General features: G+C 39.0%; 2 protein-coding genes across 7 annotated transcripts; one reads left to right on the top strand and one right to left on the bottom strand.

Annotated features, from left to right (window-relative positions):
• Window positions 1-234: 234 nt before the first annotated feature.
• LOC137743122 (Methylthiotransferase) lies at window positions 235-3,855 on the bottom strand. Of its 3 annotated transcripts, XR_015957208.1 has the most exons (4): window positions 3,454-3,855; window positions 1,964-3,027; window positions 444-1,141; window positions 235-394 (listed from the first exon to the last, which is right to left on the bottom strand). XR_015957208.1 is itself a non-coding variant. In XM_068483027.2 (3 exons), the coding sequence occupies exons 1-3, from the start codon at window positions 3,765-3,767 to the stop codon at window positions 627-629; spliced, it is 1,893 nt and encodes a 630-aa protein (XP_068339128.2). In that variant the 5' UTR covers window positions 3,768-3,855; the 3' UTR covers window positions 235-626. The 3 variants fall into 3 exon arrangements, 2 of the variants coding, with proteins under 2 accessions (XP_068339128.2, XP_088542915.1); XM_068483027.2 differs by having other exon boundaries at window positions 235-1,141; XM_088686789.1 differs by having other exon boundaries at window positions 235-1,141; window positions 1,931-3,027; window positions 3,454-3,838.
• Window positions 3,856-4,638: 783 nt separating this feature from the next.
• Window positions 4,639-10,524, top strand: D2HGDH (FAD-linked oxidases family protein). 4 transcript variants are annotated; one of them, XM_068469998.2, is made up of 16 exons: window positions 4,639-4,905; window positions 5,237-5,595; window positions 6,037-6,138; window positions 6,329-6,376; window positions 6,500-6,570; window positions 6,925-7,043; window positions 7,291-7,386; window positions 7,484-7,593; window positions 7,714-7,794; window positions 8,143-8,243; window positions 8,483-8,591; window positions 8,986-9,091; window positions 9,295-9,380; window positions 9,465-9,590; window positions 9,708-9,806; window positions 10,208-10,524. In XM_068469998.2, exons 1-15 carry the CDS (start codon window positions 4,794-4,796, stop codon window positions 9,798-9,800), a joined length of 1,719 nt encoding a protein of 572 aa, XP_068326099.2. In that variant the 5' UTR covers window positions 4,639-4,793; the 3' UTR covers window positions 9,801-9,806; window positions 10,208-10,524. The 4 variants fall into 4 exon arrangements, with proteins under 4 accessions (XP_068326099.2, XP_068326105.2, XP_068326089.2 ...); XM_068470004.2 differs by having other exon boundaries at window positions 4,728-4,905; window positions 10,213-10,524; XM_068469988.2 differs by having other exon boundaries at window positions 4,728-4,905; window positions 10,120-10,524.
• The last annotated feature ends 1,605 nt before the right edge of the window (window positions 10,525-12,129 follow it).

Genomic DNA, 12,129 nt, shown 5'->3' with positions numbered 1-12,129 from the left:
ACATGAAGGTGACGTAGCCATGTGCACGTGCGGAAGCTAATAAAGTAGTAATATAAAAGTACGAATAATTAAAAACTAGCATACATAACTCAATTGTAGCAATAATCCTTATACTTTAACTCAGTTGTAGAGATGATCATTCTTACATAACTCAATTTAACATAATTATGAAAGATTTAACAAAAGGGACCACACTTGCCTGTTTTAATGAGTTAAGAGACATATGGTCATGAATTTTTAATCAAGAGACCATTGCTCCAATTTGGTTAAAGTTAAATGACCATTGCTACAATTTTCTCAATTTCATAAACACCAAAATGCATGTATTTTCATCAGACCGTTGTATCAATACATGCATCAATGCAAACAGTTGCACAGCACCCTAACCCTAAACCTTCTTGAAGTTTGGGGTTTTCACTTGTCAGCGAGAATGTCGAAGCCACTCTCTCAAAGAGGGAGATGAAACGCCAATTTGAAACCGATCCTTGTTTTACCAGCATCCACAAATTCTCAACTCCCACACAAGAAGCAGCTCCAAGGTCACCATCGACAAAACATGAATAAACTAATCCGTAGGGATATGCTGTGTAAAAAAGTAAACCTAAGGCATCCATAAAAAGCTCGGTTCAACTTCTACTTCCACAGGCGGCAACAACTTCTTCATCCACATTGTTGTAAAACAAGCTCAATTTACTTATTGCAACAGCCTCTCCAAATAGTGATGCTCTTGTAGATTTCAATATACGAACTTCAACGTAATCACCCACTACGGGATTCCTTTCCTCATTTGAATCAGCATCTCGATGTGGTAACAGCACGTTAGCAAAAGAAACTCTATGACCTCTATCACTTTTGCCCATGAGTTCTGTATCTGGAGCTCTCTTGTTAGGTCCTTCTACTAAGACAAGCTGGGTAGTTCCCACCTGTGAGTCGTAACACTGACCTGTGCTCTTACGGAAAGCCTCGATAAGTTCAGTCAGCCTCCTCTGCTTCACATCCTCTGGAACATCATCATCGTAGTTTCTATTTGCATGGGTTTTCTCCCTCATGCTATATGCAAACATGTAAGCCATGTCGTAACCAACAGCCTTTACAAGACTAAGTGTGTCTTCATGGTCCTCCTCCGTTTCCCCACAAAACCCTGTAACAAGAAGTAAACATGTTAGACGGGGAAACAATGCATACGCTGAAAGAAAAATGAGATATTGCAGCTTACAATCATCTGGTAACCATAAGAACATGCATAAAAACAATCTTGGGCAAAGAAGGCATGCTAGTGAATACATGTGGAAAATTAACAAGAAACAACAATTCTGCTTTTAAGTTCAGATTTATAAAATCTAGATCAAGAACTGAAAGTCTATTATAAAATTATGCAAGGACATTGAAAAAAAGTGAGAATACGATGCAATTCCTGAGTTAGACAGTAACCATTTTACAAAAAAAGCAAGTAGCATAATCTTGAGAAAACTAGAAAACAATCCACATGAAAATAGGACAAACGTAATTAACAGGTTTGCTGGTGGGATTCCCCAAATCTGGATACAAGAAGTGGCTGAGAACTCTGAACTTTAGTGTAAACAAACATGAACCCACAGGTTAAACATCAAAAGGGAGAGAGAAAGGCATGCACAAGTCTAAGCTGAGCCCGAAGGATCAATTAACTGATATCATGTGCTGGTAGCGTCCAAAATAAAAAATCGAAGTTGGTCATAAAATTCTGATATCTCATAACAACCTTTAAAGAAAGAAACTAGATGTTGCAAGTAAAGCCCTCCTTTCAAGAATATTTGATCACTACTATTACCTTGTAAAAGATTTCCACTGGGCACCACAAATCACACATACAGAAATATAGTAGACATAGAAAACAGAAGCTGAAAGTTTCTTCTCACCGAAAGTTGATTGCAAGTTTTGTAAGCAAGATTACCAAAATATATAAAACATTGATAAGAACACTTGCCACATATGAAATCACTGCTGATGCCCACATCTGGGATAATTCTCCGTATCTTCTGCACAAGATCTAAGTATGCCTCGCGGGTATAACCACGACGCATCCTTTCTAGCACTGCGCTACTCCCAGTTTGTGCAGGCAAATGGATGCTTCTGCAGATATTAGGTCTGTCTCGCATTAAATACAGCAACTCATCAGGGAAATCTTTAGGGTGTGGGGATGTGTATCGGAACCTCATCTCTGGATATTCTGTGGAAAGTCGATCCAAGAGATCAGCAAAACGCGAACCAACTTTCTTCACCTTGCACATGCTGGAAAAGCCTTCACTGTATCTCCAATTATTTCCTGTTTCAACTTCCTTTTCATTCTCAGAGGCATCATTGTAGCTGTTTACATTCTGGCCTAGCAGTGTTACCTCTTTCACGCCTTCATCCCAAAGCTCTCCCACCTCCCTCACAATAGATTCCACAGGACGTGACCTCTCTCTGCCTCTTGTGAAAGGAACAATGCAAAATGAGCACATATTGTTGCAACCCCTCATAACAGAAACAAAAGCACTAATTGAATTTTTGGAGATTCGAACTGGACTAATATCAGCATAAGTCTCTTCCAGCGAAAGAAGAGTATTGATTCCTTTCTGACCATAGTCCACATCTTCTAATAATCTTGGCAAGTCTCTGTACGCATCAGGCCCGCAAACCACGTCAACCATTTTGTCTGAATCGAGTATCTTGTCCTTTAACCTCTCCGCCATACATCCCAAAACTACAACTTTTGGAGGACGTTTGGACTGCGACCTCCCTATTTTAACATTGTCCTTCCATTCCCTCTTAAGAAACCAAAAATAATTAAGCCGATGCCACACCTTCTGTTCCGCATTGTCCCTGATAGCGCAGGTGTTAATAAAAATAACCTCTGCTTTCTCAGGAACATCAACGACTTCACTATACCCAGCATTCTTCATAATAGACAGAACGATCTCCATGTCATTAATATTCATTTGACACCCATAAGTCTCGTGATAGATACGACCTATTGGAGCAACTTCAGCTGCAGTATCATTCACATTCCTATACACGAAAAAAAAAAAAAAAAAAAAAAAAAAAGAAAAAAAAGGAAGAAAAACATAGAAACAAAAGCTAAGCATGAGATACAGTGTGCACGACATATAATTCGGGTGCAAGAACATCGAAAGACATTGATCAACTTTCCTCTCTGAACTATCCGGACAATTTCTCCTACAAACATGGCAAAACATCACAAATGCACTAGCATTGCTCACATAAAAATTTCAACTTGAACTTGTATCTCTTATAACTCCACAGCCAGCTAATTTTGGATGTTTAAAAAAGCTGTTTTTGTGCAGCAGATTGTACATCAAAGATCATTACTTTAAGCCTTTCTAAGACAAACCAATTCGAATCATTGCATAAATTCCTAAAAAATTAACAACAACATTGTAAGACACTGTGTGTGGGCGTGAACTGTGGACTCACGGAAGCTGGGCTTCAGCACCGGCGAGAGCAGCTTGAGCGACGAAGTGGCGGAGGCTGGGGCCACCGGACTGGCCGGAGAGAGAAGCATTGGTGCTGGAATTCGAGAAGTTTCTGGAGATACTGCGGCCAAGACTCCTCCTTTGCGGCTGAGGCGGCAGCTGCTGGCGGTGGTGGTAGCATTGGAAACTGGACTTCTCCGGTCCCCAATTGAGGAACCTCAGAGTGAAGCGGCACGGCCTCTGGAGCTTGAGACGCAGAGCGCAGTGCGGCTGGTTCAGGATCGAGGACAGGGATGACGACAACGACGACGCCATAGGTGAGATTGTGTTCGCGCTTCTCGGTTTTATGCGTCAGAGAGAATTGGATAGGGCCATAGGGGTTACGAATACTGTCAGGAACCCGGTGATGGTGTGAGAGACGACATGTCGTTTCAATTGGGCCGGCCCTACAAGGTTTCTCACTTGTCATTTGAGAATATCATAAATGGCACCTGAACTTTCAGTTTTTTATAATTACCATATGAACTAAATCTTTTTTACAAATAAACATTCAAACTGATAAACTTTATAGGCCATGTAGGTCCATCACCAACATAATCGATATTGTTTTAAATTAATTACCTTTTATTAAGTGGTGGATAATCGTAGTTTGTCACCAGTTGTCCCTCTTTTTTAAAAAGAACAAAAATCACCTATTACTGATTGGATATTAAGTGTTGGGTTTATAAAAAAAAAGTCTTAGTGATATTAGGGGTAAAAACTCCTATATATTGATTGGATATTATTTCGTTGTATTATCGATGTGTGATCCAATTATTATCCAACCCAAACTTCATATTTTGTTACGTTTTGGCATCCAATCTGCTCGATCACCTTATCTATTGTGCCACACGTGACACGAAGCTCAACTTTTTGTAGAAGGGGATGCGACCCGCTATATGTAAGACTTTCCTTGTGTTATGGTCTTTGTTTTTCACTTAAGAGTGATATTAGATGATTAAATTTGTAAACAAAATTTTATAAATTAAATAACATGAAAATTGATGATTGGACTATTACTTAAATATTGATAAATGTGCTCATTTTATATTAATGACACAGCATTTGGTTTGCAAATTTAGTTTAAGTGGACGTGTGACATAGGTGCCGAAGGGTACAAGGGTCTAAAATTTGAGTGCTTAATTGCAAAATCTCCTGATTTCATGTGGTAATTTCACAAAAATGAACATGTTTTAGGTGCTATTTCTGCAAATCTTCCAACATGGAGTATACCAAAATCATTTCCAACTGGAAGCTCAAACTCAGAAACTGAAACAGAAAAAAACTGAACAAGTCACAACAATGGAGAGGGTGAGAGCCAGTAATCGTCTCCTCAGATACTCCTGCAATAAGTCACTCTTTGATCGTCAATATAATCCCAGTTCTCAGAATTCAATCCACAACTCCCCTTCGGGTAATTCACAATCCAAAAGCTCCAATTTTTCTTATCGCTAATTTATTTATTTATTTAATTTTTGATGTTCTAGCTTTTTTTGTTAGTTCGTTTATTTGTTTATTGATGTTCTAGCTGAAATTGCTATGAAAAATTTAAGGCATGTGATTATTTACTATGGTTGAGAAATGCTTCATTTGGTTGATCGGGGATGGCATTGAAGAAAATGTAAAGATGAATTTTTGTTTTGTTTTTGGGTTATTGGAGTTCAAAGATTGTGTTTAATTTGTTAAACTAATGATTTTTGGATTAATTTCTTGTAGAAATAATAAGAAATTGAACTCTTGAATAGGTTATTCTCATGGTTTTGTCAACAAGTGTGGAGATTTCCATCTCTACAATGGTAATCACAAGTGGAGTGTCCAGACATGTTTCGGATTCTTAAGATATCGGGGAGAAACTTTTCGGGATTCTGTCGAAAGGGGTCGTCTTGACTCCCGGTGCCGAGGTTTTGGTTCATTGGCTGCGAAGGTTGAGAGGAACCCGTCTTTTTCCACGTTGAATGCTGATGATATCAGCTATTTTAAGGGAGTATTAGGGGAGAAGACTGTGGTTCAAGAGGAAGAGAGGCTGGCCATTGCAAATACAGACTGGATGCACAAATACAAAGGCTCGAGTAAGCTTCTGCTGCAACCTCAGAGCACTGAGGAGGTTGACTTCTTCCTCTTCAGTAGTCTTATTATTAGCATACAAGTTTCCAGGATTCTTTTAACTTTTAAACTTTTAAAAGTGGGACCGGCCTTCTTCCTACCATTGTGGTGAAGTGTGGAAGCATGAATCCTCATTGTTGTGGGTTCGAAGGCTGGTATCCTCAATGGAAATATGATCATACACGTACACAAATCCTTGTTCTTCCTTCCTATGAGGTATTACAAAATACCTCTGTTTTAAAAAGCCACTCAGTACTATGGTCTAGTGGTATTCCTCTTCACTTGTAAGTGGGAGGTCTTAGGTTCCATTCTCGCCAAAGGCGAATTTGAACCACATTATTGCTAGCCCATTGTGAGGCTAAGTCCACCCCGATCTTGCCTTCTGTATTTTAAAATATATTACCGAATTAAGGGGTTTTATGCATTTATTTCTTCCTTGCAGGTGTCACAGATTCTTAAATATTGTAACTCCAGATGCTTGGCTGTTGTTCCCCAAGGCGGAAATACTGGTCTTGTGGGCGGAAGTGTTCCAGTTTTCGATGAAGTAATGCGGTTTGTTCTGCTTATTTGATGGATGAGTGGTTGCTGATGGAATTTTCTACCATCTGCCTATATATAAAAAACGAAAGCTATATCTGAATGTTTTGTTGAGACAGATTTTTATAGTACGCATAATCTGTGTGGTTTCGTAAAAAATTTTCACCTGAATAACCTTCGGTGGTGTTATTTTGCAGGTCATTATCAATATGAGTTTGATGAATAACATTATATCTTTTGACCAGGTAGACATGCAGTGATATTTATTTCTTTTTGGCGATCCAACAAATTTTTAAGTCAATTTTACCCATGGTTGCGACAATGGAAATGCATGCTTGTAAAGTAAATTTCTATTGCCAACTTTTCAGGTGAGTGGTATACTGGTATGTGAGGCAGGATGCATATTGGAAAATCTGATTACTTTTTTGGACAACCAAGGGTAAGTATCTATAATTTATAATTTTCTTTGCTGATAGGACCTGCACTTTCCAAATATCTCTACCAATATGCTAGGATCAAATGCTATAGAACAGAGATACAGTTTTTATTTTTTAGTTATATCCTCCCTTATAACCTCGTCCTGACCTGCCCACTGCCCTTCGTAATTAAATGCTTCCTTGTACAATTCTTACCTCTGGTTGCGCAACTTGCTTATAATTCAGTTTTGGCATATATACTGTTTTGAACTGTTAGATTGTTATCAGGCACATTTCCCCTCTTTTTAAATTACACCTGATCGAAATCTTGGTAGTTTTATCCTTGTCATATTTAAGCACTTTATGCTTCCATTCAGATTTACTATGCCACTGGACTTAGGTGCAAAAGGAAGCTGCCAGATTGGTGGAAATGTTTCAACCAATGCAGGTGGTTTGCGCCTTGTTCGCTATGGATCACTTCATGGAAACGTACTTGGTAAGAAACACACTTAACTTTGATGTTTGACATTCATTTGCTTCAAAAGTCATTGTTTATCTGAGTTTAGAATCCACATAACTTTAACCAATAATTATTGACTTAGGCTACGAATTCTTGTTTTGACTTCTGAAGTATTTTAGAGCTGCTAGAAACTTGGTCATGGTTAATTTTAATGACCTGGTTCTTAGTAATTCTTTTGTCAATAGTTGTTCTGCACTGAAGTATATTTTACCGTATCTTGCAGGTATAGAAGCTGTTTTGGCTGATGGTAATGTTATTGACATGCTTGGAACTTTACGCAAAGATAATACTGGGTATGACCTAAAGCATTTGTTCATAGGTATTTACTGAACACTTCACTTTTTCTTTCTATGTAGAAGACTGCAGTTCTTTTAGTGAGGGTTGCATCTTATAATTTTTGTTTATCACTGACACAGGAAGTGAAGGATCTTTGGGTATTGTGACCAAAGTTTCTATACTTACCCCTCCAAAGTTATTCTCAGTAAATGTAGCCTTCCTTGCATGCCAAGATTACTTTAGCTGTCAAGTAAGATAGTTTCGTTGCACTGGAAATTCTCATCCTTCTTCATAAGTGTTACTAAATTAAGCCCAGTAGGATGCAGATGTTGATAATCAGTAATTGTTTTTCCTCTATAATGTTTATCAGAAACTTCTAGTGGAAGCAAAGAGGAAGCTTGGGGAGATTCTATCGGCTTTTGAATTCTTGGATAGCCAGTCACTGGATTTGGTCAGCTTTCTGTGACCAACTACATCTTTTCTTTACTAGTGCATATCAGGCTTTCATCTTCAGGCTTCATCTTTCTTCGCATTTTTGAATTTTGAAGAAACGTGCAGTTAACATATCTATATTTGACTGCAAAAGTATATTACCTCTTCTATTTTGACTTCGATGACAATATGCTCCAGTACAAATATCAAGTGCATAGCACTGGGAAAGTTGGATAATTTGTGCAACGAAATTTGGCTGTTTTTGGACATAGCCTGAAACATTGACCAAAGAAAAAGAAAGCATAACCTAGAAAACCCTGCTGCCTTATCACTGTTTCATTGAAGCTTATTATACTTCACGTAACAGGTTCTGAATCACTTGGATGGCGTCCGGAATCCATTACCTCCCACAATGCACAACTTTTATGTTTTGATTGAGACAACAGGCAGTGATGAAACTTATGACAGGTTGGCATCTTTTTCTTTATTCACGCGCGTGAGTGACAGAACTTTTACCCTCACTTGTATTATTTTTTTTTAGCATTGAGGTCTAGTTCCTCACATCTAATTTTTAAATGAATTGTGGTTAAAAATGACGAGACTGACACGCCACTTAAAATATAATCTCCACAGTATCTTTGGTTTGTAATTAACAATAAGCAGGATGCGAATATTTATATAAAACTACGTGAGTTGTTTGGATACAGACAGAAGCTTGAAGCCTTCCTACTACATGCAATGGAAGCTGGTTTGGTTTCTGATGGTGCTCTAGCACAAGACATAAACCAAGCATCATCATTCTGGCGTATTCGTGAGGTAATATTTTCTCCTATTGTGGTTAACGAATGCGATGCTTTGCATTCGACAGTCAGGAGTTGATACGTAATGTTCATGTAGAAACTACTTTTTTTCTCTCTGCTAAACCTGCATTTTACTGTCTGTTCCCAGCTATTGTTGTTGACATTTGATACTAAACGTTCATTTTTCTGGTTGACTGTCTTTAGCTCAATAAAAAAATCTCTATCATTTTCTTGTCATTAACAGCTATTTAATACAAGAAGCAATAATTTCAGCCATCATGTCATTAAAACCTTCATGGATAGTCTTTGCCTCAAATAATTTTTTCATATACACAAAGAAGCAAATATTCCCATCTTTTCTTAAACATCTTAAGTATGTCCTTCAGTCGGTCTTCTATTTGTGGTGGCAGGGAGTGCCAGAAGCTTTGATGAAAGCTGGAGCTGTTTACAAATATGATCTATCATTACCTGTTGAAAAGATGTATGATCTTGTCGAGGAAATGAGAAAAAGACTTAGTAAGTAAATGCATCTTGTTTGCTTACGATATGTGAATTATTTCTCAGCTTCTTGCTGCAGTGGCCATGTGACCTATTTAGGGTTGGGCGGTTAGGTTGTGGGTGTAATGTGATCTTGCGATATCTATATTTCTTTGTATTTGGAGGATAGTATTTTATATAATTATTTTTAAGTTTTAAGTTTTTGTATTTTAAATGTTTAGGTGATTCAGCTAACATAATTGGATATGGCCACCTTGGAGATGGTAATTTGCATCTCAATATTTCAGCTCCACAGTACGATGATAGGGTAAGTTCCTTCTACCATTAGTCAAAGAGCTACTTATATATTCAATTTATTGCGGTGTATTTAATATCTTCAACGAATTAGCAGATTTTGACGCAAATTGAACCATTTGTCTACGAGTGGACGTCTAAGCACCGTGGGAGCATTAGTGCAGAGCATGGCCTTGGACTGATGAAAGCTAATGAGATTTTCTACAGCAAGCCAACTGATACGGTGAGTGTTATTTAAAAATGAGATGGAGAGTGACCTGCTTGGTTTCCCTCTGTTTCCCGCTTCGAAAATGTGCAGTTTCTTTATAGAAATGTGTAAACATATGATCTACATGGACAGGTGACACTGATGGCTTCCATCAAGAAAATGCTGGACCCGAAAGGGATACTCAACCCGTACAAAGTGCTTCCGCACTCCTTTAGTTCCAGCTGAATTAAGGTTTGTGAATAATCTTTTCCGTTCTTAATGTTTACACAATCATTTCCTCAAGACTGGTCTTGCATTGGTTTGTGAATCTATTATGTGTAGAGCAAAAATGGCCACTGACCGACTCAAAGCCAAAACACGGAATTTTAGAGCTGACAAACTATGATGGACAACATTTTCCAGAACATTGGATTCGATGTTCTATAAAAATCTTATGTAAATAAAATTGAGAAACAAGATATCCAACTTGCTACGAGTCTTATATCCTGAATTGTAACTGCTTACCGAATAATGTAGCTCAAGCTTTAAGAGTTACTTTGTGCAGATGAAACCGAGGCTTTCATCATCTTTACCCTCGAGTTGTCTCTTGTCCATTGCAACTTTACACAGCTAACTCATGTTTATGTCAACAGTTCAGTCGCTCTGGCACCCTCGAACTCCTGCTGCTAAATTTCAAATCCTAGCTCATGGCGCTCGCAAGCCAATATCACAGTTTTCGTCTCCAGAGGTTGAATCTTCCCAACAACAATTGCTTCGAATTGGAATGGCTTGTTCTCGTATTATGGGATTATGCTTAGTGCATGGTGCTTGCACTTGAGGATTGTATGCTTCATTTCTTGGTGTGAGTTAAGGCCATTGCCTTTGGTTGTCACTTTCGTTGTACCAGTAATAAGTGGGAGTACTTAGCTTCCGAAAATAATATAAATCAAAAGTTATTGGCTATGGCAAAGCGCGATGCCTTTAAACATTACACGATTCTGAAATCGCACGGAAACATGACACGATTTGATCGCTACTCTTGAGATAATTCTGATCAATGGTTATGATGAGGAGAGGAAAAGAATACTTGTAATAGGTGTTAAGAATCAAACATTGGAAGATTGAATTCCTAATGGACAAATTGTCCGGGAACATTCCATTAATCAAGGTAGTAGTATGCTTGTAACGACTTGTCCTCAGATATTTCGGTTTTTATAATTTTATAGTGTGAATTTACGAAAATGTCCTTCGAGGAAAAAACGTTGATTTTTGTTGACCTTCATGTCGTGTCACGTAAGGTTCTTTTCCTTGGCGTATTCTTGTAGTACTTGTCGTTACGAACACGTAGGTGCGAACATAATTGAGTTCGGAGTAAAAACGAAGCTTCTAAGAATTTTTGAACGTAAGGGCATTTTGATAATTTTCCAAGTAGATATATTTTCCACTTCGGACCACTCCCTGGCTGACACTTGGTAGGTTTTCTCCCAGGGTGCCCTTTTCTCATCCCATGACTTCTCTCTCCCTAGAACTCTCTTCTCTCATCTTCACTCTCTCTCTTACTCTCAGCCTTTTCTCATCTCTCTCTTTGCAAATGCAGAGATCATGCCACACCACACCTTTCTCCTGTGAGCCACCCTACAGACCACCACCTCAACTCAAAGTTCTCTCTCTCACTTTAACTCTCTCAAATTCTCTCAGCTACCTCTCTCACTCTCATTCTCTGTAAACATACACGCCACATCACTACCACCATTCGCTATTCCGACGAGTACCCCCACTTCACAGACTCTCTCCCCGACGATCGATGATGGACTCACGAACCTAGACCAGGCCGAGAAACCCCTTGTTTTCCCTCTCTCCCCCGTTGCATAGTACCATCACTATGCAAAACCGAATCCAACGAGTTATCGTCATCCTCCACGAAGGTAAGTCACAAACCATCCTTCGATCTTCTTCCCACGTGGTCTAGATTACATAGTTGTTGAATAAAAATGATTTTGGTGAAGGTTTAAACACGAAAAGAACTCGAGGAAGCGTTTTCCAGATTTTCCGGTGAGGTCCGATGGCTTTCGAGCCATTTTCCGGCCGCATCTTATTCCCATTTAGGTATATTCCAAATTTATGTCTTCCTAGCTTTAATTTGGTTTTTAAATGGTGAGTTTTGATTAAGATTAGAAGCTAAACGGAGTCAGGGAAGTTTTCCGGCCAAAATTTCTAGTTTCCAAGTTTCTTCTTCGTGGGTCCGACTAACCCGTGAGCCCAATCGGATCCAACTTGACCTGCAACCCATGATCATACCCAACCCAATAACTGGACCTAATCCAATAACCCGACCCAAACCTTTAGCCTATGTAAACCAAACCCTTGCCTCATTAACACTAACCCGGATCTAACCCAACAACCGGCCCAACCCAGCAACCCAAAACCCAGATCTGACCTGGATCCAACCCGACCCAAACCTAACGCCCTGTTGTCCATGGTCAGCGTGTGGGTAAGTATGGCGGGCTATCATGGCCAGCGCGTGGAGCACACACGCCTTCGTCGAAGGTACTGTGCTCCGCCACCGTGGACGGTG

The sequence above is a fragment of the Pyrus communis genome, chromosome 15, assembly GCF_041283825.1.
Source record: "Pyrus communis isolate YQ-2024b chromosome 15, ASM4128382v1, whole genome shotgun sequence".
Classification (NCBI taxonomy): Eukaryota; Viridiplantae; Streptophyta; class Magnoliopsida; order Rosales; family Rosaceae; genus Pyrus; species Pyrus communis.
Note: the sequence above shows the minus strand (reverse complement) of the source record. Positions and strands in the feature narration are given on the sequence as shown.